General features: G+C 42.9%; 2 protein-coding genes across 4 annotated transcripts in view; one reads left to right on the top strand and one right to left on the bottom strand.

Annotated features, from left to right (window-relative positions):
- LOC117600215 (uncharacterized) overlaps positions 1–6,217 on the top strand; it is a 49,497-nt gene extending 43,280 nt beyond the window's left edge. For 2 of the 3 annotated variants that reach the window (XM_034315305.2, XM_034315307.2), the window contains 4 exons: positions 116–440; positions 763–1,029; positions 1,157–4,100; positions 4,250–6,217. In XM_034315305.2, the coding sequence (XP_034171196.1) occupies positions 116–440; positions 763–1,029; positions 1,157–4,100; positions 4,250–4,567 (3,854 nt within the window). In that variant the 3' untranslated portion in view covers positions 4,568–6,217. Of the gene's footprint in view, positions 1–97; positions 441–762; positions 1,030–1,156; positions 4,101–4,249 lie in introns of all 3 variants that reach the window. The other variant, XM_034315306.2, reaches the window with a different exon arrangement.
- A 413-nt stretch (positions 6,218–6,630) lies between these two features.
- Positions 6,631–27,783, bottom strand: part of LOC117600219 (uncharacterized) — a 60,740-nt gene continuing 39,587 nt past the window's right edge. The window contains exons 6-9 of the mRNA XM_034315311.2: positions 24,100–24,215; positions 12,775–12,865; positions 9,921–9,977; positions 6,631–9,194 (exon numbers count right to left, since the gene is read on the bottom strand). Of these exons, the coding sequence (XP_034171202.1) occupies positions 9,112–9,194; positions 9,921–9,977; positions 12,775–12,865; positions 24,100–24,215 (347 nt within the window). The 3' untranslated portion in view covers positions 6,631–9,111. The remainder of the gene's footprint in view (positions 9,195–9,920; positions 9,978–12,774; positions 12,866–24,099; positions 24,216–27,783) is intronic.

The raw sequence follows: 27,783 nt of genomic DNA, 5'->3' as shown, positions 1-27,783 counted from the left end.
CAACAAAATATATAATATCCAGTAGTGATTAATTGAGCTACATTGTCGTAGAAAATATGTATTATCATCGTTTGGGCATGCCTTCTTTTATCTCAAGAACGTGCCCACTTTTCAGCTCCGTACGTGCAAATCGACATGAACCCTCATCTACCCGGTGTCGGAGAAACGGCCGTTCTCAAAGACGCCGTCATTTTCGCCGGGCACAAATTCATCGGAGGTGTTCAATCACCCGGTGTACTAGTGACTAAACGGTCCCTGTTGAAAGAAAAAATCGGTACAGAAGACATGAGGGACTCTCATCATTATCATAGAGATCCTGAACTTCGAGAGGAAAGCGGTACCGCTGGTATCGTCGAAAGCATCAGATGCGGGCTCGCGATGCAATTAAAGGAAAACGTCACACCGCGGGCTATCGTCGCTCGTCAAGATAAGATTTCCAGGTAATTGTTATTTTATTGAGTGACTAAAAATATAGCCATATTCAATTCTGCATTTTTATCTTCCACTCGTGAAACGTGAGCCCAATAATATCGATAACGTGGAAATTAATCGTAATCGTATAAATACATTTGCATTGCAAAGCTATTACTAATCACGATTAGTACGTTGCGCCTGTGACCTTGCTCATAATCGAACAGATGGCCTCGTCGAGCGATCGATTTTGGGCACGAAGCAGTCACGTATCATCATTGACTAAAATTGTCAGAAGATCGATTCGATTGTACAACTGAATATCGTGCTGGTTGTTTCCTGTTCTTCTAGGCAAGTGCTGGCTCACGTACGAACGATTCCGGAACTGATTCTGCTCGGCAGCGGCTCGCAGAATGTTAAAAGGTTGCCGATCTTTTCGTTCATGGTGCGTCATCCGCGAGGCACGTTTCTTCACCACAACTTCGTGTGCGCTGTGTTGAACGACGTCTTTGGTATACAAGCACGAGGTGGGTGCGCGTGCGCGGGTCGTTACGCTCATGACCTGATGGGAATCGACCAGGAACTCGCCAAGGAATACCAGAAAGCTCTCATAGAAGGGTACGAAATTCGAAACTGACTATGTACTTTGTTAGCGATCGATTTCGCGCGAATGTTCTAAGCGGAATCTCACCATCCTCGTTGATGCATGTTCATTTTTTGACAGACTCATTTTGGTTCTTTACAGCGAGAGAAACAACGAAAACGAGGTGACGAATGCGGAAGGTTTAAGGCCAGGATTCGCGAAACTTTCGTTTCCGTATTTCATGACGGAGGCTGAAGTAGCCTTCGTATTGGAGGCGTTGAAAATGGTCGCCACCGAGGGTTGGAAGCTGTTGCCGCAGTACGTGCTGAATCCGGACACCGGTGAATGGAGGCATCACACGAACAGCGTGTTCAAAGAACGAAAATGGCTAAGCTCGATCAGATACACCGACGGAAAGATGAACGCTTCCGAGAGGAGGGTGTCCGGCTCGGGTGTTCTTCCGCAGAACTACGCCGATTGTTTGCAAACAGCGAGGAACATCTTCAACCGTGCGAGGAAAATGGCTCAGAGGTATCCTCTGCAGATAGATCGCGGCTACAGCTACGTGCCCGAACGATTGGAGTTTCTGCGATGGTTCATGTTGCCTAGCGAGGCGCAGGACCTTCTGCTGGGCAACTCGCAGAACGTGAAGCAAGACGTGCCTTTCAATCCGATGCTATCGTGGAACAAGCACGGCTACCACACGCCGACCAGCACGCACGACAGCCTAGTGAACTCGTTGGCTCTTGCAAATAGCATTCGTCGACTGAACAGCGACATTCCGCGGACGGGAAACGCGCCGATCTCGTCCAACTCGCCCAGGCACCGTAGTCTTCCCGTGTTGAGCAACGTCAGAAGAACGTTGTTGAACGCGGCCGAGTTCCAATCTTCATCGTCGAGTCCTGGCAGCGGTACCGAGGAGGAACAACCGAGCAGCGTCGATAGGAACAACGACTCGACCGGCCAAAGATCACCAGCCACTTGTCCGAGTTCCCCAATGCCGGTCAGATTCGCCGTTGGCGAGGCGGTCACACCTTCGGTGCTTGGCGCGATATCTCACCCAGGCAACAGGCCAATTAAAGAGCAAAGAGATCTCATAGATGCTGCCAATTCTGGCCGTGCCAGGTGCAACTCCCTCGGGAGTACCGGTGGCGGTGGTAATGGTTCGGGAAATCGAACCGTGGCATCCTCTTCGTCCTCGCCCATACCTCCGCTCTCATTGAGTCCTCAAACCTTAACCAGCTTAGGATTGAGCGGAAACAACGGAAACTCTTCGAAACAGAGACGACACCATTGCAGTTGCAGCAGCCAGACGGAGTTGAATTCTCTGGAGCTGGATAATGGTAGCCTCAACGGTCACACCGCAGCCTCGCCCCCATCTTCGTTCTCCTCGGTTAGCGACTATACGGAGAAGTTCGTAGGTGGGGGTAGATCGTCACCCATCTCCGGGAACGGTGGGCCCACATCGGAGGACAATGTGAGCGCTTACGTGAAGGAGGTGACGAAGGAATTGGCGACGGAGATCAAGTCTGAGATCCGCGAGGTGATCTCGAAGGTGGACGACGTGTTGTCGGAGTCGAACACGTCCGAGAACACGCCGCAACATCACTCGCGCAATCATAGCTCCATTATTCAGTTGCCAGTGGAGGACAAGCAGCTTAGACACGACTCGTTCACCGCCAGCGACATCGCTGAGTACTTGATGGAATTTTCTAAGGAAATGGCCAGCGAAGTCAAGTCTGAGATTAGGTGTATGGTGAATTCCTTTGACGGACTGCACAGACAGTCTCCGGATGCTTCGGCTTCTGACGTGTCTTCAAATGGCTGTGGCTCTCCGGACAGAGGGAGGATCCTTCCGTCTTTGACGTCGCCTAGAATGTCAAGTGCCAGACGAAGCGGACCGATCGAGATCTCCGGGAAGGTCGGCGAGCTGACGCAGCAGGAGAGCAAGATGTCCAGCGAGTGTTCTTCCGACGAAACGGTGATCTACGTAATGAAACCGCCGGAGAACGAGCAGATGGTTCGCAACCAATCGAAAACCGACGACGAAGAGGTGGTGCCCGACCTGGACGACGACCTGAACGACGACGATACTCACGAACGCGGGGGTTTGGAGATCGGCGATGCGCAAAAGGTTCTTCCTAAGATCTATTCCGCGGTAAACTCGGTCAGTTCTCAAGACAGCGGGATTAATCTATCCTTCCACGAAAGCGACAAGTCCTTGGACTCGGTGGACTTGAAGCGAAGCAGCAGCGCCGAGTCCAATTCCACCAACAGCTACGGTCGCAAGCCGAGAGCAGCTTCGATGACCTCTCTGTCCAACAAATCGGGCTGCAAGCAACAGGTTCGACAGAACGACGACTTCTCAGAGGACGAGGAGTGCACTGGCGATCTGAAGGAAGAGGAAGATGGCGAGCAAGCGGCCGCGTTCGAATCTAAAGACGGGAAACCGGAAGGGATCCGACCTCAGTGGCACTGTCCGCCCAAGAGCATTTGGAAACCGGCTGTGGAGGCTATGCAGGAGTTCGAGATGATTCGAGACAACGACAGAGTGTTGGTTTGTCTGTCGCCTAAAGGCAAAGGTTCCTTGTCCTTGTTGCACACTCTGCATCAGTACAGATTTTACGTCAGATCGAAGGGTATAGACTTTGAGATCGGAGCTGCTACCGTCGACACGAACAGATTCGATCCGCTGAAGCTGATGAGCTACCTGAAGGCTCTGGACGTACCTTACTTCTACGAGGAACAAAGCGTCGAAGAAAAGTGCAACAACGGGGATAATCAACCGGAAGAAGCGTTGGACGCGAACGGAGCGTGCAGCTTCTGCGATCGTACCACCAGGGCGCAATTGTACTCGATCGCCAAGCGACACAATTACAACGTACTGGCTCTGGGCCAGCATTTAGACGACCTCACCGAGGGTTTCCTCGTCTCGGTGTTCCACGGTGGCAAGCTGAAAACCATGAAGGCTCACTACTACATACGCCGACAAGATCTCAGGGTCATCCGACCGCTCGTATACGTTAGGGAAAAAGCATTGAGGCAATTTACCGAGACCAAGAAGCTGTTGGCTGCGCGGGAAACCGGGTCAAGTGACCTTCCCGAGGTAAGCATCGTTATTTATATCTTTAATTGTTACCCATAGCCTAGTTACGCGCGTTTAATTAGTTCCGATCAATAATTCTCACGCGTTTCTCTCAAAGGCATCGCTCTTGACCCGGCCCAATTAAACCTTCTACCTCGATTCCGTTACAGAAGCAACGACAAAGCAAGGATTTGATTCTTCAACAAGAACGCACGTATCCGCGATTCTACTCGTCCCTGAGAACAGCCCTGCGACCTTTGATCGACGCTTACGGACCACACGATTTGGACGTCACTTCCAGCGGTGGAAACGATTCGAGCGGATCCAGCGGATCCAGCGGATGCAGCGTGAACATCGGCGGAAATAGTGCGACCGCGTCGAGTAATCATCAGAAAAGACAACGAAGAGTGAAGACGAATTCGACGGTTCAAAGCAAGCCGCAAGAACACGAGGACAACGAAGAAACCGACGAAGAGCCTGTCCTTTGAGGGAGAACCGTCGCGAGATGGGATTCCAAACGTGCTTCGATCTCATCCTCGCATCGCCGTCGAAAATTACCATTGTCCGCGTTCTCTGGAGTTAGAAGAAGGCGTCTCCGATTCGCCAGTGCCGTCACCAACGCGAACGTTCAGGATCCAGACGGGGATTGCTAGAAGATCGATGCTCCGCCATCGATCCCGAGGCTACAGGATTGCGATCAACGAGATCGACCAGTTCGAGGAAACGAACGTGCACGCGTCTGGATGACTTTCAACCGATCGGATCGCAAGTGATATCGCGATGCGATTCCTTTGTCGGAACTACTCTTCTGCCAGTAGCGTATTTTTGACCGTCCTACGCGGTCTACGTGCTTCATGTACAGAGGATGTTCACGGAACTCGTCGCGTCCGTCGAGGCTCTCTTTCATGGATTTTTTCAGATCTAGCGAGGCTTCTTCGCGAATGGTTTGCGATTCTTCGCTAGGAACGTTTTGGTGTCGATTAGAAAAACGGGTTCGTAACAGATACGAACGGATGACGAGTACCTCGACGTACGATTGTCCTCGTATCTCAACGATATAATGCTTCACGAGCTAATTAAAAAAAAAAAAAAAAAAACGTTTATGTGCGGTTTAAATGTTACTTACCTAAGGACACTTAGCGTTAAATGACACGATGACACTTCGGTTGTACTTTTCCGAGTTCAAGAGCGTCCAATAGCGAAGGAACGTTCGAAAATTAACGATCATGAAGCAGCTGGCTCGGAAGACGCGTTTGTTGGTGTACATCGATCGGTGAACGGGTTAAAACGTGGAGAAAAGTGAACGCACGATTCGATAACCGAATTGGACTCTGAAACAAGTGGAACGATTTGTACGAGTGATCGATTGGGCAATGGAAAGATCGAGGAGAGTGAATGGAGAAGCGCCAAAAAAAGACCTCGTCCGGTCAACGAACCGCAATGCGGTTACGCGCACGAGGGACACCTAATTTTTTATATAATTGCGATTTGATAAATTTCGTGATCGCGTCTCGCCCCGTTGACGATCAGGGTTAGTCGTTTAAGATACCAAATTTTTGTAAATCGTACCCGCTAGATTTCATCTGCGGTTCGGACAGATCTCTTTTTTCGAGCATTCTTTGACGATCGAACGTGCGATTTCGACGTCTTTCAACGGAGGTAAAGAGTTTCGTTCTCGTTCCGAGTCTATAGGACGTTCATTTTTTTTTGCGGTCAAGAAAAAATGTCGCCCTTGACGATTCGCGGACGCGTCTTAATAAAAAATAAAATGAAAAAGGCGCTTCGAGGAGAGTGATAGCGCAGGAGACCAATCGACGATGCCATCATCCATCGATTCGATTCGTACCTTTTCCGCGAGCGTTCCATTTGCACGAATTCTATAAACTGATACATGATCGAGATTTCAATGATCTCGACATATTCTCAGCTGCATGTATGTACTTCGATAGCACGCACAGAAAAAAAAAAAAAAAACTAATGTGACCAGATGGTCATCGTCTTAATCGTAAATACGTGTACATAAAGTAATTGCTTCTCCGACGAGTTAACCGAAGGAACACGGTGTGTATCGTTAAACGAAAGCTTTCTCCTCTTAACTGGTAATAATACAACGCATCTTATACATATATATATATATATCATTGTGTGTCGTCTTGCTCGAGATCATTGGCGGATCATATTTTTCGACTATTGTATAGCCTCTTTCTCGTCGATGAACGTCGAGCGAGCGAGCGAGCGGATTTCACGCGACATTTCTTTCGACGATTCTGCACTTTTCTGTCCGACGATGAGGAAACACGCGTCCGCTCCTCGTCGAACTGCGAACGGACTGGGATTACGCGCGCGATTTCATATTCCAGGTAACGAGATTTTGAAAAACCAGTTAATGGTCAAAGCTGGATGGCGTAGAAAAACTTAATAAAGAAAAACGAACATTGTAAGACAACCCCGGTCGTTCGCGATCGAACGTTCGCGTCCGTGTGACAGTCGATAGATACTTCGGCTCGATACTTAAATGTCTTACGTTTTCAATTTGTTGTTTCTTTTCGGATTTTTCTTCTTTTTTTTTTTATGTTGGACAAGTTGTACGCTGGCTATCATTAGAATTATAAACAGAAGGACGCTAAAGCGGTATTTACGTTAGACAGTTTTTGATCAGTTGACTAAAGTCTGAATTTATTCTATTAGGGGTAAGATTCATGCTACGTCTTCGTTGTTTGATATTTTTATTGTTTAAGATTGTTAATGTGCTGTGTTAAGAGATTTTTATATATAATTGCAATGAATTTGTTAAGAGAGACGGTAAAAATAATTTTTTGAAGAGAGTGGATGTTGACGTAGAGATATGTAAAAATACTTTTTACACGAGTGATTTTTGTTGACTGACCAAACGTTTCATTAATGTAAACGCCGCTTTAGGTTCTGTACGTAGGCCGCATGTAAAACACACACACACAGACAGACAGACACAGACACAGAGACACATTCGCAGCGTAGATCATTCTGTACGCGTTTCTCGTGTTGTACTGAATTTTTCTAAAACATCCGTTCGTCGCCGTCTATGCGGACGAAAGTTTTAGCAACAATAACATCATTAAGAAGAATATCAGGATACATCGCGCGAAACAGTGAATGGAAGTCTTAATCTGTACGGATTTTCGCGGATAGATATTACCATATTTTCCGAGAGTTACGAGAGGACATTGTTACTGTAAAGATATGTAAGTTTATTTATCGCTAATAAAACTGAACGTTTAAGAAAATTGCAGGGTTTCTACGGTGATCCGGTACCATCGACCGAATTATTCGGCCTCCTTTCATTTCGTGTTTATTTTTTTTTTTTTTGCAGCAGATTGAACCAATGGAGATGGGATGAAATTGGATTTTGTAAACAAATTTAAAATTAAATTGAAACTTTAAATCATGCGAAGACCCAAGGGTTAAACGAAACGCTACGTGAATTAGATTAGAGTCCCTGGAGTCGATTAGAAGGAAGAAGCTAATCATTCGTTCCTCTTTTTGTGATCTTTCTTTTTTTTTTTCCTTTTCAGTAAAATAACATCGAACGCCAGTGTATAGAGAGGGAAGCAGCAAAAACATTTACATACCACCAATGGAACCTTTTTCGTTTATTAGATTTATTAGACCCTTTAAAATATTTGAAACAGCGTGCGGCTCTTGTTATTTACGGCGTAACAGTGAAATATCGTTTACAAGGTACACAGTACGAAGCTCAAGGAGAGCGAAGCGATCAAGATCGATTTTTAAAATAGTCGTTCAACCTTCCTCACGTTCTTTATGCCCCGTCTTTTAATCGAATCTCGACGAAATATCTCGAGGAAGACTTGGGGGTACGTTCGAAAGATTTCAATAGTGCCAAGCGCGTGTAAGAATCGCGCCAACGCTTATTTTTTGTTGTCTTCTTTCTCCAAATGGTGGAGAATCTGCTGGTAGTGTTCGACCGATCAATCGTCGTTCGATCGAACGTCGTACGCAGTGCAATCGATCGAGTTTGCTGCGGTGCTGATTGTTTCTTAAGTTACAGTGATTTTTAGGTGTGGAATACAACGTGACTTAGAGTAGATTTTGAGAAAGAGGAGTAAAATCGATAAAATCCATATATCTTAAAAGGAGAAACTGATTACGATCCGGTCGCGTTTAGAAAATCGGCAAGCGAATACTAGAAGCACCTGTATAAATAAATACCGTCCTTTCGTATCATTCGACATCGATGTTTTATATAATTTCTTTTCAATTTCGTCGAAGAAAATGAAAATCGTAGATGACCTTTGTATCGCTTACCGATATCTCGCTTTCTGGATCGCGTAATCCATCGAACATGTAGATACTCTTCAGCACAGTTAAAGAAGGAAGTTTAAAGGGCGCACAGCTTGTTGGGATTTTATGTTACACGAGAAACATCTCGTTTCCTTTTCGCTCACGTTACACGCGAATATAGAGTGCAATGATTACTACGACAGACGAAGAATATCTTTTACGTTCAATTTCGATTCGATTACGTTCAAAGTCGGCCAGGAAACGTATACAGCTCGAAGGTAATCTTAAAATGTAACAGGAATCGATCGAAGTAACATAAAATCGCGTCAAGCATAGTATCTGAGGATCTTAGACGGTAGGTGCGATTAGGACTTGTCGAAACGGTCCTCTGACATTGACCAAAATTAAGGAGCGTCACGGGGCCGAGATAACCTCGTTGTCGGAGCTGAGGGTGGCATACCCTCTTGGCACGAAGCGTAACCATCTTGCGCGTCGGCGCCAATTTCGAAATCTTCTCTGCTCAATTGTTTTTCCGTTACGCTTGCGTTATTTTTCTTCTTTCTACGATATTACCCGACAAACGATAAATGGACAGACCCGGATACTGTTTTGCTGAACGTCAACTCGTATTTCGAATCGCGACGCGCAACAAAGTGAATGTCAGAGGGTAAAAGATGAACTTTGCGATTCGCATGGTTTTTTGACTCGTCGTTAATTCGTTCTATCTAACACAGACACGAGAATAGGTAAAACCCTAGTAGCCCGGGGACAGTATTTCTTCTTCGTCGTCCTCCTCGTCGTCGTCGATCCCTGGCTCCCCGAGCGCGTGAACGAATTCTGCAACAATAAATATTTCTTCGTTTGATGAAGGAGTAGGTACATTTCTGTCCATAACACGACGTATAAAAATATTAGAAAATTTAATATTTATATTTTTACCCTTTGGATTGAACTGAAGTTAAGTGAAATGATGGAGTCGTTATTTGACATCTGTCATGTATGGTAGGCTTTCAGTGGGATTAAATTTTGTTGAGTGTATTCTCACGAAAATTCATCAAGATGCAACAATATTATAATTATCGTAAAATATGTTCTCTTTTATTTCATTTACGTATTTTTCAATTGCGAAAAGAGCATGATGGAAAAAATAGGTGGACGCTTTTGCGTAAAGCCATCCCCATAGAACCATGGTGATACTGCACACCTCCCGTCGGTACAGCATGGAATTTAAGCGAGAAAGCGGCGAAGAAAAATCGAAAGAACCTTTTTGTCTTCATTCTCGCCTTTTACGGTTACGGTTTCATTCCCGACGAGTTCTTTCGCGTCCGTGAAAAGTCACCCTTGTCCCTTCCTTCGAAATACATTCGTATTCTCACCCCAACATGTTTTTTTTTCCTTCTTCGTCCCTGAGACTTCGATCAATCGTAAGCTCGAAACATACGGAAAGGCACGCTGGCCGAGTATCAGGTACGAAGGAGTTTCTTTATCGGTTCCGTAATCGTATTTTTTCGTGGATTATTAGAAAGAAGTCTGGCAGCTGTGTAGAAAACGTTGAAAGCTTACCGTAGAAATCGATTCGGCCGTCCCCGTCCACGTCCACTTCCTTGATCATATCCTCGACTGAAACACACGGTAAAATCGGCTTACATCTCGTATTTTATCGAGTTTAAAAGGTATCCTTGATAAATCCTCTAACAAACAACGCAGAAAATGATTGCTTTCTATATTTTTACGTTACACTCGCGACTCCAGCTTTGCCCGACGAGTTACAAAGCCGCGGGACAGACCGATGGAAAGTCGAAATTAATATCCCGGCTATTAACGTGCCACTCTACCCGGGGCCACTCATTGATATGGCAAATATTGCATTTGGTCGGATTAAAATCACCTACGAACGATCGTATGCTAATCGACGGGACGGGCACGCGGCAATTTAATTTTTCGTTCAGCTGCTGGTACCAATGTCGGTCTCGCGTTTCCGTGAAATCTACCGTGAAACGGTCTCGCGCGATTAATATTCCGCGTCGAGCTGAAAAACACGCTGATAATTGGCCGCGTTATCATTGACACTTGTCACGTGAAAAACTGACAAACGATCGCTCTCCATTTAGAAGGAACGATTCGGTTTCGTCCTGGTTTTTTGGGGAGCATCAGGATCCATAAATAACGAGAATCTGGTAGGATTTATTGATCTTTTACCGAGAAGATAAAAAATTCTAAGCGAAGAAGATCAAAGAGACATCCTAATATTAACAGAAGAGTTCAAATAAATTTTGGCCCAGGAACTGGTTATTTCCGCTCAAGTTAATTTAGTATTAATTCGAATCACGATTGCTAGAACTTCAAGAAAACGCTGCAGTATTTCTTAGTCGGAATCGTTTAATATATAATAACCAGGTAATTGAATTCGAGAAACTTTTTATAATCTCCACCAGCTATTTACGATGCTCTCTAAATTACACAATCGTCCGTTTTCGCGAAGAGCATTATTAACCATTACTGTAATCGGTTTCGTACCCTCGCGGCAATTATTAATACGTACACAGAAATACGTGTGCAGCACAAATTGATTCCGGTCAATTAGTAAGCTCATCCCATGACCTGACGGATTATTACGTAGCTCACTATAGATCCTGTTCTAGGTTCAATAGAGAGAACCCCTACAACACACCCCCTCGATCCCTCTTATAGGGATATCTCACGACCTATTAACGATAGCCTGGACGAATTTCCCCTAGATGCTTCCCCGTGGTTCGCGATGAAACTTTCATAGGGTAGACGGCGAGGTTTTTGTTATCGTTTTCGCCAGATTTCGTTACGGTACCGGTTCGTTTCATCGGCTTGACTTCGTTACCACGTTCATCCGGCTCGTATAATCGCAACGTGAGAGGAAAAGCAGCCGCTTCCAGTTGAAAGGATATTTCAAAAAAATTTTTCAAATTGTCCAACCTGGTAAGCTCGATGACTATCTTTCTTCCTTATTTTGCGCTCGAAATTTTACTTTCAAGAAACTAATTGTATATCTCAGCTAAATGTATACATAGTGCTATCAGAAATGTTTCATAACTTATCTGCTTCTTTTAACGAAGGTTTGCACTTTTAACGAAGTGCAAATATAAAAAAAATGTAAAAATATCCACGTGTATCTTTGCTCAAGTCCACTCAGCTAACGTGAGGCTTATCTCATTAAGTAATGCCACGCCTTTCGCTCGTTTTTCGTATTTAAAGAATTCTCAACTGTTACAACAAGTTTATCGCGCATTTTCGAAACGCGATGTTAGTTTTAAATTGCAAAGAAGCAGGCAGGATTATCGCCGTGACACGTGACAGTTTCGTAGGGTAATGAGAGGTTCAAATAGACTCCAGCTACTGTTTATTCTGTGAGAATTGGGTTCTCTACGAGTCTTGGTAGAGTTCAGGAATCTTTTGGCACGAGAACCGGCGGCGAAATCAGTAACGGCGTGTCAAATAAAATTAGAGAGAACGCGTTAGTTAATCCCGTGGGATAACAATGGTTAGAAGAGAGAGGAATCTTATTCCGCTTGGATTAAATAACATTCGCCGTCTTTGCGTTTTCCTAGACGCTGTAATCTCCGGAACAATATTGTGAAATCTACTGGGTCAATTTCCGAAAACGACATATATACGTTCCACAATGTTTATATTCTTCTTTCGATAACCTTTTCCCAAGGGGAAATCTTCTACCAGATTCCCGAACGGAACACTGCAAGTTATGAAAATCTGCGGCATAAAAATAACTCGAGGGATTGCGATCTCGCGAAGCTTGCAACAATTTCATGAAAGTTCTCGCTGGAATTCGAACTGCCGCGCCGCGCCGTTCGATTCTCGTTCTCGGACCTTAACAAACGCGTCGAACGAGTAAAGCTGGGATCGATTTGTCTGATAGACAGGCATGGAATCACTGTCGAGAACAAACTATCTAAGAGTTTCCTGTCTTGTTTCTCTTTCGCAAAGTGTTAGATTCTTGGATCGGTTTATTTCGCGAATTTGGTCCAAATTAAGATTAATTATCAGCAATTGAAGCTTTCAATAGTTTCTGAAAATTATGACAGTTAAATGATTCTTGGATCGTTCCTTATAAATTTATACAAGTTTTAAGACATTATAAGCCTCAGAAACTCGAATGCAACTATAAATTCTTGCAATTCTACAATGATTCATAATTCATAAGAGATCTCTCTTATCTATTTCTACGAATGCATACTCTGTGCTACTCGTTCAAAAGTTGCTTTTCGTTACAGGAGAGATCTGAAATGATGAAATTTATCTCTCACGAATTCGATATCCTGGGTAACGAGTTTTGTGCCAGGAATTCGTGAGACAACAAATCTCTCCCCTTAAACGAGCCAAGCAAACGATCACTCGTTAAGGATCCTTTATTACGATTGATACGTACTCTCTTCCTCGGACAGGTCCTCCCCGAGGCACTGCAGCACAGCTCGAAGATCGGACGCGGTGATGTAACCTCGATTATGTTTATCGAACACCTGCGAACAAAGACGAGCAACAAGAATTGAGGATCCTTTTTTCTTAGAGTAGAAAAAACCGAAAGAGGGTCACGGGGGCACAAATCACCGTTCGAGATAGATTCCTTTATTTCGGAGTAAATGGAATATCCGGCCGAGAGAATAGCCATCGATGCTTTTATTTTTTTTTTCCTTTCTTCTCTTCTTCGCCGAGGAGAAGCTTCTAGGCGTTGATAATCGCGACGATGCGATGTGCGAAAAGGGTTCGCGAGAAAATGCTGCCGCGGGAATAATAACGACTCGCTCTCACGTCTATTATTTATCAGTTCGCGGACGCGGCGAGAAACGACTGGACCTTCCTGAAAATAGAATAGGGATTGATACTGCTCCAGGGAACGGTCTTGAAGGTTTTCCAATCATTCGACCTATCACTGTTTCTTCTTTTTCGATATTCGATGTTAACATTTTCACCCTCGATCATAAACCCTTTAATTATAAAAATATAATTCGTCCTGCGCAGAAAATTCAACTTGTATCGCAATATGTATACGCGCTGCTGGTAAAATTAATTTTGATATATTATTTAAAAGCACTTGTTCGATTCAGAAGAATCATAGTTACCAAAATCCATGCTTTGTAAACTTCACGAACCAGAAAAAATAACGATGCCCCATTCGAAACACGTGTTTATTCTCATGGATTTTAACGAATTTTTACTGTTCAATATGGAAAAGGCATGGAGGGAAGGAGGATTAGTTGAGGGATTTCGTCGGTGCGAAGGATAATTTAATTATCGGAAAGTAACTCACGCCCCGCGTTACAAATTGCACATATTGTTTTACCGCTGTTGCGCCCAGATATCGTTCGGAATTTATTAAATTCGTTCCTCGTAACTCGGTACCGTTCGTTGTTTGATGCGCTTCGTCGTTCGACTCTTTTTTTTCCCCTCTAACGATCGATGAAATTCTACACTTTTACTCGTTACTCGGATATTTTCGCCACTTTCTGTGTTGTTATACCGTCATTTTACACTCGCGCGTATATCGCTTTTAATTAATTTATCAAGGTGTTGAAGAAATGCCAGGATCAGAAAATTTTTAAATCAGAAATTTTTAAGCAGTCTCACGCCATCGATAAATATTTCTATCACACGATCGATTTTCCGATAATGGCAAATCGATCAAAAGGACCTCTTATTTATCCTTTTCAACCTACTCTATTTCGAAATCAAAGGAGCGACATTGTAGGTCACTGGCTGCGAATCGATTAGTCTTTCATTGCAGCTTAACGGTTGCACGCTTTTTTGTTTCTCCATCGAGTAAGAATCGTTGATCCATTTCCATTTCCGGGGACCAGAGACCCGTTGTCCCGTGGAAGGAAATGGGAAGAGGGAGAAAAGTCACTCGCTAAAGATTCTATTTACCGTGTAAACGATGTCAACGTACCGAAGGATTAATACAGCATTGTCGTTCGAGTGTAGGAAATCGCAATCAGCTAACTATTAACGCAATTACTAAATCATTTGGTTCCCTAACTGTCCCATTGTTTGATCAAGCGAGCGTCGACATTTGACAGCCGTTGATAATTAGCACCATTCTCGTTAGCATCATTGAAATTATATTTTGCTATTGTTCCATTATGGTATAAATTATTTCTCATGAGATAAGTGAACGATGATCAAAGTTCACTGATTTAGAAATATTATGTCAGGTTTTTTCCCAAGAGAACGATTCAAGTGTGGTAAAAAGTAGATAAAAAAGTTAATTTTTCCCTGCACGAGAGATATACTGTCGTTTTTCAGGTGACCGACGTGAAACGATGCAATTAAAAAACAAAAAAGTTTTCATTAGCTTCGACATGTCTTTCACTCGAGCAGCGAGTTAACTCGTTTAAAAGGATTAAATTGTTCAGGGGTGACGTGCAACTAAAATTCAAGAGGAAAATATTAACTTTGTTTCGTTTGTAACACGTTCAGCGAACAATCATCGTTTAAACATCGCGTGACTGAAAAATTGTCAATTAAGCGTATATTGCAAAGGTTAAGGACGATTAATTGCGTACACTGTACACGCTCTAGTGTGCTTATTAGACGTCGCTTTTCCAGGGCCAGGGAAACGAGATTAATGGAGAAAAATTTGACATCCTGTCGTATGGAGTTATTTTTTCACTTGCACCTGTTGTGCATCGAAAGTATACAAATAAATTATAATAAGAAGAAAGAAAAATCCTTTAGTCCATTTCCTCTCACGCTCCATCTTTTTACATACGTTAAACATTTATTAAAACGTAGAAATGAATATCGCAGATATTCGCAAAAAGCGAAAGGGGAACCGCGGCTGGAATACCGAAGAAAATAGTTTCATGATTCGGAATGAAATAAACTGCAAGCTGGAAGGAAAAATAGTGAACTCGAGCAAAGTAGAGATTCAAAAATTCAGTCCGCATTCCTGAAGTATCGGAAAGCAAACCAGCCGGGATGCTGCGCGTTCCTTCTATCCCATGAAAGAGGAGAGTAGAATAAATTCTGCTAGCAGGGAGGAAGGTGAAAATACCGTAGTGCAAACATAAATTGCCGATTAGGCTTTCACGGATAACGGAGAGGTTGGTTCACGAGTAAAAAAAAAATGCATCGTCGCACGAGGTCACCAATTACCTCTTAATCGACGGAAGTGGCTTTTCAACGAGTTCGCGCGAAAAACAAGAGGCGCAAGTTTTTAAGCGCGCCGTTTTTAATATCGCTAAGTGTATTGCTTGAAAGTCAAGCAGAATAACGGGCTAATTGGTTACCGCGATAAACCATAGACGAAGAATTAGAACGGATCTTAATATTTCGGTTGCCGCCGCGAGGAGGAAAACGCGCCGCGGGAACTCTTAGTCGTATTCTTACGTCGTCCGCCCTCGATTACTTTCGTCACGTCTCGACGCGTTGCTGATGCTCGCGATTATCGTCTTATCGTTCTCGCGGACGTTATCTCCTCGGCTGTAATCCTTTTCTTTCCGGCTCTTTCAGCTCGCGTTCCGTAAGCGATTGGCCGCGCGAGATTTCGACGATTTGTCCCGGATCCTCGTAGACGGCCGCGATAAAACAGCTGCAAACTTTTCATTGGTTCGCGACGTGCTATCTGACTCGACTCGACGGGGTTGAAAACTCCCACGGGATAAACGACATGATTTATTTCGCGAAATCGCGCGGCTGTTTGCGAGAAGGGGGTGAACATCGGTATCGGAGAAGGAACACGCAGCTGGGATAGCTCATGGTTGGAAAAGATGGTTGAGATTGCAGACGATGTAATATCGCGAAGTGCTACAACAATTTTTAATTTTCCAAGCAACCGGTACTTATTTAATCTTTATTAGAATAGATGGGTTTTCTGGCTGCAGAACATGCAAATTTGCTTTGCAACGTTTAGAAGCTTGATAAGATAATAGAAGATTACTTTTAAACAACCCTTCGAAACATTTACCTACAGATTAAAAAAATACGAGTAACTCTTCGGATAGCCAGATTTTTTCGAAAAAAAAAAAAAAATCCTCTTGGTTTTCTCTCTCTCTTTCGAGCGTAATAAATCTTACTAGTCATCCCCTATATCCTCCGTTGCTTTGTCTTGCTCGCGCCTCTCCGCTTACGTTTTTCCCTCCTCTTTTTTTTCCACCACGTTTCCGCTTTTTTTCACCGAGGCTCGACTACAATCCGGCAGCCAGGCCGCGGAGATTAAAATATCGACTGAGAACAGCGCGATACGTCGCGTCTGACCCCAATGCCCGCCTGCTAAACTCTTTAAGCGCTCGTTAGACGATTTAAAGGGATCGAGGCGAAGCGAACAAACGAGCGATGCTTCTCGCGGCGAGAATCGCACGTTACCCTCGAATCGGGACCAGCATCCTCCGGTGATTGCATTTTTGACAATTCATTTCCAGCTGGATGACGGTGGCAGTAAAAGGATATTGGGTACGATTCGAGCTCGAGAAAAGACAGGTGGAATGTTGGAACGTTGAAAACGAATACTCTCTGACGATTGCACATTCGCTAGATTCAGTTTTGCTTCGGCAAAAGAATGGTGACGCTGATACTGTAGTTTATATTCATGGAAGAAGGAGAACTTCCACATCTTCGCTGAAAAATGCATCTATAATTCGGTTTTGATGCAGAACGTTGGAAATGATACATTCTCGATGCCCTTTGTCGCAAGAATATCGTAGCTTCGTTCATTTGTAAAGGAACAATCGGTTCGTTGCGATCAATTTTTCAGTTCGATGGTAATTTCTCGCGATTTAACGAAGTTTCAGATTTAATTCGCAAATCAGATTGTCGCGTTAACGATGTAACTTCCAGCGAACCGATAAAATTAAGAAAAGGAAGAGCGGGAAAGCAGTCTCGACTTTAAATTAAACACACACTATATTGACGTTCCGATAAACATTTTTATCAGAAGCTGCTTCGAACTTTGTTTAAAAATCCTGCGAGCTACCGACGGATTTTCTATAGAGTTTCCGACGAAAAAAGTAGTTTTCTTCAGCAAATTGATTAAGCGAGGGAGAAAGTAATAGTTTGTAGACGACAGGTCTTCAGAATATTGGAGAATGTAACGAAATTTTAGAAATTGTTTGATTTTTCGTTGACTTCTCCACTGCCGCAGTAGAAATATCGACGTATGGTCAGACGTAGGATAATTCAGATTACCAAAGCTTTAATTTTCTTGTCTCTAAAATTAATTTATTCAAAAATTTGCTGAATTATTTACTTGTAGAATATCGATGCGTCCTATTTACACGGTTGACAAATTGATTCGGAGATCAGGATGGTAATACGAGCCTCGTTAACAAACGAGGAGGACGAATACTCCCGGTGAACGTGGTCGAATTAACAATGCAACAATTCCTTGGATGAACGAAATACGACAGGTAAATTGATATCTTTTTTATCATTTCCTCTGCCGTGAATATATGCATGAAGTATCATAAGGAGCACGACGAAGATTTCCTCGATAATCGTGATACCTTCGAGGAAATAGTATAAACGCGAGGGACGAGGATGAAAAAAGAGGAATAGTGAGGGGGCGGGCAGAGTTTGTTGGTAAAAGAAAAGAAAGACGAGCCAACAAAGGGTGCAGAATGGCTGGAAAAGTGTAGGGAGAGAGTAGATAGAAGAATGGAGCGCAAAAACGGCGGGAGGGTGAAAGTCCTTGTGGCAGGGCTGCGAAGCTACAGTCATTAGAATGTATTGTGGCGCAATGGTTTGACACGCTTCCTTTGCGGCACCCTTTTCTTCGCGTTCCGCGCCGAGCTCCCTTCCGCGTTCGTCCGAAATTCGTTTCCGCTCGCGACCGCTTCTTTCACTTCCTCTTCCACGCACCCGCGGATGCACGGACGCTCGCACTATGCATATAAAGCGGCTGCCACTTTAATATACAAGATAATAGGTACAGGGTGCTTCCTTTTTTTCAAGGGAACACCCTTTTGTGAACCAGCAACGGGTTCTTCAATGGCGTTAACAGGAACCTGCACAGAGGATGCTTGGAATAATGAAGTTTGAAACACCGGGGACAAACGTCCAATTAATTTTTTGATTATTACGTTGCCTGGAAAAAGGAAAATATAAAGTGTATTATTAAAACGAAGGGACGGTCAGCTTTGACGCACTATTTCATTACTGTCTTGCATTCTATTAATTAACCTTCTTCCAATAAGATGCAAAAGATTTGCCTTCATCTTCGTTAGTCGAACGTTTAAGAGGAAACGTTTCTGTACGGCAGAACGGCTAAATCGTAAGACTGTCGTTCATGCTTTAAAATAATAAACGAGCTACCTCTCAGGTGTGGCAATCAGCGGAGCGATTAACCGCACAGGTGTGTTAAATTCGCTTAGCAGATTTAACGAGGACCGAAAAGGGAGTTTGTCATCTGATGCGTGATAATCTTTCATCTCCGTACCATATTCAATATTTGCAGTGTAAGAATTAATTCCAGGACTAGTAACGCTACGAAATCTTGCTTGAAATTGCGAGGGTCTGCTGGTTTTGGTTAAAAATCGAGAAAATCACGTTTCGCTCATTTTTCCAACGAGCACGAAACACTCGTCTGGCTACGTAAATATTTCCAACGCGTGTAATCGCGTTTCAGTTTACCGACTACGTGTCGCGGGAAACACGTTTGTAAGTTACGCTCGGCGTGATCTTAATAGGAAGCGTAGATTGTACGCTTTTGTTTTAAATAATTACGCTGTTTGAAACGGGAATAAATTTTTTGCAATATTTTCTCTGGACACGTAAAATGATTAAAAGGAAATGTAGAAATACGTAGGAAGGTGCCCAATTGCCCACACACAAGGGTCATATAAACCTCTGAACAGTAAATAATCGAAACATGTAATTAACTGTTTGCCAATTCGCACCTATTGAGAATAGTCTAACAAACGCAAAGGGAGCACTAAGGCGAAGTTAGTTGGGCCAGTGACTAAGCTCGTTCGACTAACTAATATGTACGATAACTACACGTGGGTGGTACATTATCGTTGCGGTGGAAATGAGGACGAATAGGTACGATCGCGTGTCGAAAGCGCATTATCGACTTCTGGAAGTCGAGCACACACGAGTGAACCTATCCCGTATGTGCATACATATAGAAAAGTGGTGCTGGATGAGAAAAAGTCGATCGACTTCTCGTCGCGAAAATTTTTGCTCTAACGAGTAATACCGATGTTTTAGTAAGTTAAAGTTTAGCGCGAAGACGATGCAAATTACTACATCCAAGGAAATGTCGAAAGTAATTGTAAAGGACCGATTCTGAATTCTTTTTATCAAAAAGTTCTGTAAAATTCAGGTCAACTCGTTGTCGAATCGGACCCGTTAAAATTCGACGCTGGTCATCAAGAATTTACAGCAAACTGATTTACGTGAATTCCTCGTTGAATACGCGATAGGTTCAAATGGTCCTAGAGAATCTCACGGATAAAAGAAGAATTGAATCGTGTTACGATTCCGCGAATTTACGGGTCTCGAGGGGACTAATGGACGTGCGCTTTTATACGAAACCAGTAGCCTCGTTGGCTGTTACGTTCTTGCACGCTGTCAGCTTAAAAGGTACCTTTTAGCCGGAAGAGGAACCGAAAGATTCGCGCGGTAACCAGAGTAGTTCTGCCATTTGTACGAAGCTCGGATTAGGTTGCTTCTATAGTGAGAGTAATGTGTTTAATTACGAGCACAATATTCTGGATGTTCGTCACCTCTCTCTTTAATTATTTACCAACGTCACCTCTGACCATCGTTCATTAAGTATTTTAAAAATCCCACTTCACTGTAACAAACTATGGTGTCATCCTTATCAGTGTCTTTCTTGAAACCTGATGAATCGTCACATGGATCAGCAGAAAAACTTTCCTCCTTTAAGAATCGTTTATAAAAGAGTGTCTCTGTTTTAAACGACTTTTAATTACTCCAGAATTCCAGCAGTGACCGGTCGCACTTTTGAGCAGCAGCATTCTACGCGAATTTCATATGCATACGTAATGGTAGCGGGCCATTATATTACACAGAGTCCCAGCTCATTGTCACTCAAGATAAGAGCGGACCAGCTCCGAGCGTGAACATTTTAAACACGGCAAGTGGAAAACTCGTGAAACCTCTGCAACGCCAGAGCACGGATAACCTTTCAGGCGGAGTATCGTGCAAAAACGACGATCGAAGGAGAAAATTCATACGAGTTGATAAGTAAAAAGGCACAGTACAGGTAGATGCGATCTTGGAAGGTTTAACGCTGGATGCAGCTTTAAATCTGCACTTATCAGACCGGCGCACGTGGCCAGTCTTTAATTAACAGGACAAAATGCTTGTTGGATAACGGTTAGCTATAACGAAGTTTCGTGAACCATAAAATTGCTGTATCGAACTAAAATACTGTACATAAACATTGAACATAGTGCATCCACGAAAACAAATACACACATATTCGGCTGAGACGAACGAATCAGTTCTTTATGGAGGGAAACGCGTGTAAATATCACCCCGAGTAACATCGTGCATACTGATAAGAAGTTTCGATAAATTGACGCACGACGAATTTGATGCAGCTTTAGTATGGTATGGTATTTGACAAAATTTGACTGATATTTTTTGAATCATTTTCCTTTTGAGATACGAGCAAAATCTAAAGAACCAGAAGCAAAAGGAAGAAACGCGGGAAGAGATAAGAAGACAATTTCCTGGTACCGATAAGACTCATCGACGTATTTTTGACGGGGCTGAAAATTCCATCGGGGGACATCTAGGGTTGGATCACGGTTTTTTTATCTAAAAACGACGACAGGCGAAAGGTGTACCGGCAGACAACGTTAAAGGGGGATTTGCAAGAACCGACGTAATCCTGCCTGTTCGATCCGTCTTTGATTACGTCACGTGTTCAAGAAGTTTCCTCGTGTTTCACGTCGTCACCTTCTTATTTCCGGAACAAACATGTTCCCGTGGAAAACGGAGGAGTATCGACATCCAAAAAGACTCAAACTCGATCGTACGACGTAGTCTGTTTCGGGACCAAGAAGTTTCCACCTCGTTGCAGGTATTTCCTCTTTGATCCTGACCGCGTTTCAGCTTCGAAAGCTCGCTAAGTATTCCTATTGCCCCGGGATAATATTATAAAGGGTAAAAAGATAGAAGAAAAGGACGGAACTTGAGAGAAAGTTCTCTTGTTCCTGGTTCTCTCTAGAATCTCCGCTCTAAATGCTTCTATTACGAGAATCAACGAGAATTTATCGAACGAACGGCTACGATTTGACCCGGACCTGGTAGAAACGAGAAAACTTAGATCCGGGCTGAATTTTAAATTACTCCAAGCTTTGGGACGAACCTGCATCGTTTTATACAATGAGGCTGAGAAGCACCGTCCCGCGAAACTCGTTTGGACTTCAATTTATCAATTAGAACTTTGAAGCGGACGTTAATGGTGTCTTCTGTCTTCATGAATGAGAAAGGACGATTCAGGGACTCCAACTTATGCACTCGTTGCGTAAGGATTCCTTTGATGGATACCAAGAAGACTGAGAAATATGCATTTCACCCAGCGGCTTAAACTTTGCAAGTTCTTCTAACCCTGAATCTTTTTTTCCGTCGTTCAACTCGTTTCGTTTTCGCGCCGGAAGTTGGATGCTCACTTAGCTCGTTCATTATCGACGATAACGGATAAGCTGAAAGAAACTTATCGGAGAGCGTTGGCCGATTTTTAATCGTTTGTCCGCGAACTGTAACCAACATTCTGTTGCATATCAAATAACAGAATTGTTTATGCTTTCTGTAATGGATATGGACGAGCTAAATTTTTTACTTTTCGTTATATTTTCGAGCGACAAATAGTTCGCATTCGTTCACAGCGACTTGGATAAATTTTTTCACTACGAGAATGAAGCAGCGAGACAAGACGGATTTAAAGAAGACGCTGCATCCATTGAGATACTTTTCCCTGAGGAAAAAGGACGAGTCCCTGAAGGTAATATAAGATGTCTCACTGTCGACGACTTCGTTGGACCTAGTTTCTCTGGCCGAATGAAAAGGCATCCACTTAACGCGCTTCGCTGCATAGCAGCTTAAAATCGGCGACACGTCGCGACGCTTTTCAAAGGACGTAAGGCGTAAAGGCAAGTATCACGCTTAGGAGACAGCCGATACGATGTTCACTTTTCTGCTTTTCCAGAAAGATAAGATCCTTTCAAATAGATCTCATAGGATTCGAACATGCTCTTACGTTTATACGATCAATCAATCAGCCGTTTACACGGTCAACAAGCTTAACACTTGAGAAGAGGAAATTAATGTAACTATCTTTAACCAAAATCTTCCAATGCTTGCAAATTGGATAAGTATTCAAATTATCTCGCAAAATCGATTCAAGTTTAACATGTAAAAAGTTCGAACTAGAGAACTAAGCTATCCTAAAGGAAAGTTTTCTGGTTTTGAATATTTTAACGAACTTAGCTATCCGAATTGTTAATCTCTCATTTTACAAAATTTTCTTGCTAATCAACCCTTCTCCCAAAATCGGTATCAAAACTTATACGCTGATAAATGTAACTAATCTAGATGAAAGTTTGCCAACTTAAAAAAATGAAGAGCCCTTATTATTTTAAGAATCATCATCAATAGGACAAATTCGTGCGCATGCGAGAATTAATTGGAATCGTTGAGAAAACATCGGAACAACGTGGACGCGTCGCCTTTGTAAGAGCTTGACGAGCTGCGAACGTTGGATGCAAAGCTTTGTATGCCTCCGAACGAAATCTGTCGTTCGTTACTCGTTATCTGACAATTATTATTAACGTTTGTATTGAAACCACGGGTCCGATACGGCTGGACGGGCCGCGAGACGAAACAAAGAGGCGTCCTCGATGACGCGATCGACTTAATCATTCCAACGACTGCGCTTCTTACGTTCCTTTTCAACGTTTCAGGATTCGGTTGAACTTACAGGAAACGCTCGCGAAATAAGGCTTTCTATGAATGGAAAATTGTACGCTTCGTGGCGTTCGTTTATGAGAAGTCGTTTAACGCTGCAGAACAGGAACTTCTATGAATGGTAAATTCTACGTTGCATCGTGTTCGTTTATGAGAACTCGTTGCAAAACGGTTGGACGTTTGAGATGTTGATTGCCATGCTGAAAATAACGGTCTAATATAGCCCACTATAGTATAGATTGTTATTGCGTTGACTGCAGTTGGAATTACTACTATGTCGCGCTAGATATTGAGATTTCTACTGTGAAATCAACGCGTCAAAGATAGAAAGGAAAATCATACAAAAATCGTTCGTGTTGACGTCATCTTTTAAAAGAACGACGGTGATAACCAAAAATTTGGAGAAATCCGAATATACAACCTACGACGTTGCGAATTTAAAGCTCTCCTCGTCTACCACGAGGTTCTTGCAAAGATTTGTTTTCCTTAACGGATCGCTGCTTCTCACGTAGAGGCAGTAAGTTATATTGTATGCGCATAAGAATGCAAGCTGTCGTCATCGGAGCTTTATATTTCGCCAGGGCGAACGTGTCCCGAAAATTTCAACGCGCGAAAACAAGAACTCGACTGGCCATGAATTCTCTTCGTCGCGAAGTGCATAGAAAATGTCTGGCATCGGTGATAATCGATTCTGTTGTCGTTGAACATGAATTTCATTTTTATTTGCAATTACGCCGTTCTTTCTCTTGCTAGCAATTTTGTTGAAATAGGACCGAATCAAACTTTCAAGGAATAAAAGGGAAGATAAAAACACACGTACCCGAAATGCATCTCTCAGCTCTTGCTCTTCCTGATCCTGGTCTGTGTGGGCGGTTTCACTCGCGCCGATGTTGCTCACAATTTCCACAAATTCTTCAAAGCTGACGTTTCCATCTCCTGCAAAAAATGAACAAAATACTTCAAATGAACAAAGACAAAAATCCATTTTGCCGAAATTCTTTTTCACCTTTAAACGCAGTTAACTTTCACATTTCTGTTTTAGACTTGAATTCGTTCCAATATTAACGATTGCAAGTGTTATATAAATTTTTAACAGAGGTATATGTCTAACTGTAAGAATGAGTATACAGAAAGCAGAACATGGAAGGATTAACGAAGTTTGAGACGGTGCCATAAGCTCGACATTCTCGAACGGAATCTACTTTCTCGCTTCTTTGCGCTTTCCTCGTGAAAATCCTGTTTCCCCTTATTTGATATTCCCCTCTCGGCCTTGTGCAACGCCGAGGAGACAAAATATGAAGTCAAAGAAGGATTCAGTGGCTAAGGAACTCGCCGCTAATTCCCGTGGGAATCGGAATCGAAGATCTCTCTTAAAATTCACGAGAATTTCTTGCCGACTTCCACCAGAGTAGCTACAATTTTCCGTAGTAAAGAACCATCGAGAGCCATCGGTTTTCTTCCGGTAATTCGATAAGAATTTTCCTTTAAATAAATACCAGCTCGTTTCAACAGGAAAATCCTTTCTGAGAAAGTATAACATACATCGAGTGTATAATGGCTGTTTTGATTTGGAGACATCGAAGAAAATTCTGGAACGCGAAGAGAAGAACTTGAACTTTTACAGAAAATGCCAGAAAAATAGGTGGGCAAACTTTGATAAGAGATCGTACAAACATAGATTTGGAAGTGAACTCTTTCTGGTTTATTACTTTTTCGAGGATAAAACGAAATTATTCTCGTTGAATCATGGACGTGCTCTTCAACGAACGTGTATTTTTCAAATTAAAATGAATAGTCGCTCGAGATTTTTCAACCGTCTCGGTAACTTAAACGGATTTTATCTCGCACGAATGTCGGACTTAGACGCGATTATTCTCACATCAGCCAGGATTTCCTTCATGCCTGTACATAAAGCGTGTGTAATCGCGTGTCTAGCATTCCACGTCGTCCATGTATCCGGCTAAACTGATGCATGCGAAGCTATCGGTTTCGCGTACAGTGATAAGCAATGTACGTTTGTTCCTCGAGCGATTAATCGTCGCCACGTGAAGAATTGTACAAACTAACGTATCGTTCGTTTCTTGCCAACAAATTGGTTTAGCGGAACGAGATTAGAGCATGAATCCTTTTTTCCTGCCGGAACGAATTATTGTAATTGCCTGCTAAATTGACGAACGAAAACATGTATACGTAAGGTAGAAATTTTTTATGTAGTTCCTTATAGCGGAAGTCGCAAACCCATAAATAGATATATCATTTCGACGTAGTTTTTCATGCCATTTACGAATATCATGATCATTTTGCCGGTTTTTGCGATTTCCACTAAAAGGAACTGGATTCGAAATTTTCAACCAACTTTTCATCGACGAACACAAAGGATGTTTCTCATTAAAATTTAAACTTTGAACTTTAGTAGGCACTAATAGATCCTTAACTTATCATAATTATTAATAGATGTATCCAACTTATAATGGGTTTAATGTTACAACGACTTGATACCCTCGTAATTAGGAACACGAGTAAAACATTGAAAAGGCCGCGATAGGGGCTGTCTGGATGCTGTAATAGTCGGTTTCACCGGCAGTCGAGAAGGCTTGCTTACTTTTGCATCCGTGTAAACTATGTCACACTTGGCCGCTCGCTTTGGTGCTCCGTTTATTCACGCACACACGTACACACGTATATACGTGGCTCGAGAGGGCTCTTGCTCCAGGTATCCGGATTTCGGCTGGTGGATTCCGAGAGGCTGGGTTAGAGTAACCAGAGCAACCGCGCCACTTTGGAATCTCTCGACGGATCTTGAAGAGGTGGCCTGCATAACTTGCCAACTTCATCGACAAAGAGCGTACCCGGAACGGTCCCGACGCTAAACAGGCCCGTCTACGTGGAAATTACCTAGGGTACCTGTATAAATTTTATTCTACCTACGATAAATCTCGCGTAACTAGAAAATGGACCGTAGTTGGAATCCTTGGAAATAAATCTAGTCTAATTCGAACATTTTGTTTATTTGTTTGAAAGTCGCGAATCGAACGTGTTACGAGCGTATCGTCGCCAGATTTATTTTAATTCGTAAACTGTGCCCGATCGAAGGTATCGTGAAATAAAAAAAGGAGGAATAAAATGAACGATCTAGCGGAATGTTTTATCGAGCGTAACACCGAGGGATTACCTCGTCACAGATGCAGAAACGATGAATTCAGATCCGAGCGTTCTCATCTGCGGGTAAACATGCGGGAGGTTAAATAAATTGATCGTTGTTAAATAAACCTCGATTCGTCGAACGACATCGCGAGTGTCGTAAGAAAAACGGAGGAAAAAGTGTGGGGATGGCAACAAGGGAATTGGCGAACAAACAGAATCCACTGTATACCCTTCAATCTTCTTCAATTCGTTTTAAAACTTTGATTGTGGAGCTTTACAACTGTATTATAGAACCATGAAATCGCGTTCAGACCTACGCCTACGTTTTTTGTAACAACGTTTTACGCAACGTTTACTTCTGAAATTAGTTTTATTTTCAATTTCGGAAATTCAAAGAGCGATTCCTACGATTGTTACTTTGTTTGACTAATCCAATACGATTTTATATGCAACAAAAATTTTTTTTATAACCCCAAATGGTTCTTCCAATTTACCCAGGTGGACGTTTAGCAGGTTGTTATATTATTATGTACGGATAGCGTATGGGTGCTGTTCCCATTGGAGCAGCATCTTTATTTATATTCATTTTTAATGAACTCTTGCGGATGTTTCCTGTTTAATCTTCTAGAGTACACATTGCTGTAAAGAGTTGTTGCCAGTAGTTTTGTTTTTATATCGCTCAGATAATCTGAATATTTCTTCCTGTACACTTTTCAAGTCCTTACGTATTTCCTCATTTCTAACATACCACGGTGCAACAGAAATAGCACGTCATTAGTGAATGGTTCAACTGCATAATTTCATTTTGCGTTTACGAAACCTCTTACGAATGACAATCACGGTATCGATACTGCGAACACAGCAGTTTCGGATTCCCCGGAAGTGGCATTAGGCCAGACAAAGAGAGAGAGAAGTCACAGAACCTAATACGTCTCGCGCGGAATGCACCCCTTTGAAATATGTGTACCGTGCGAGCTTTGAAGCGGAAAGCTTGCACACGAAATTGCGAAGGAGAAGCTCATCGTTTATCCGATCACCGTGTTTTCAATCGTCATTTGGACTATCAACGGTTCTCGCTAATTCGTTCGTTTTACAAACAGAAATCTACGTTGGTAGGTTCCTTTTGAAACGCGAGTCTTTGTTCCCCGAGATCGAACGAAAACTCCTACTACGAACCCACTCGTCTTTCCATTTCTTTTGCCATCATTTTCTTTTCCGTTCTTCCGTCTCTTTGACCCTGCGTAATCGTGTGTTCGCGTCATCGGCCAATTTCTCGCGATACCTTCCGATAAAGCGTCGCTTTCACCCCTTTGACTCGCGAGCGATATTAAATTTCAACCGCGAAAATAACGGAAAATCG

The sequence above is a fragment of the Osmia lignaria genome, chromosome 15 (genome assembly GCF_051020975.1).
Source record: "Osmia lignaria lignaria isolate PbOS001 chromosome 15, iyOsmLign1, whole genome shotgun sequence".
Taxonomy (NCBI): Eukaryota; Metazoa; Arthropoda; class Insecta; order Hymenoptera; family Megachilidae; genus Osmia; species Osmia lignaria.
Note: the sequence above shows the minus strand (reverse complement) of the source record. Positions and strands in the feature narration are given on the sequence as shown.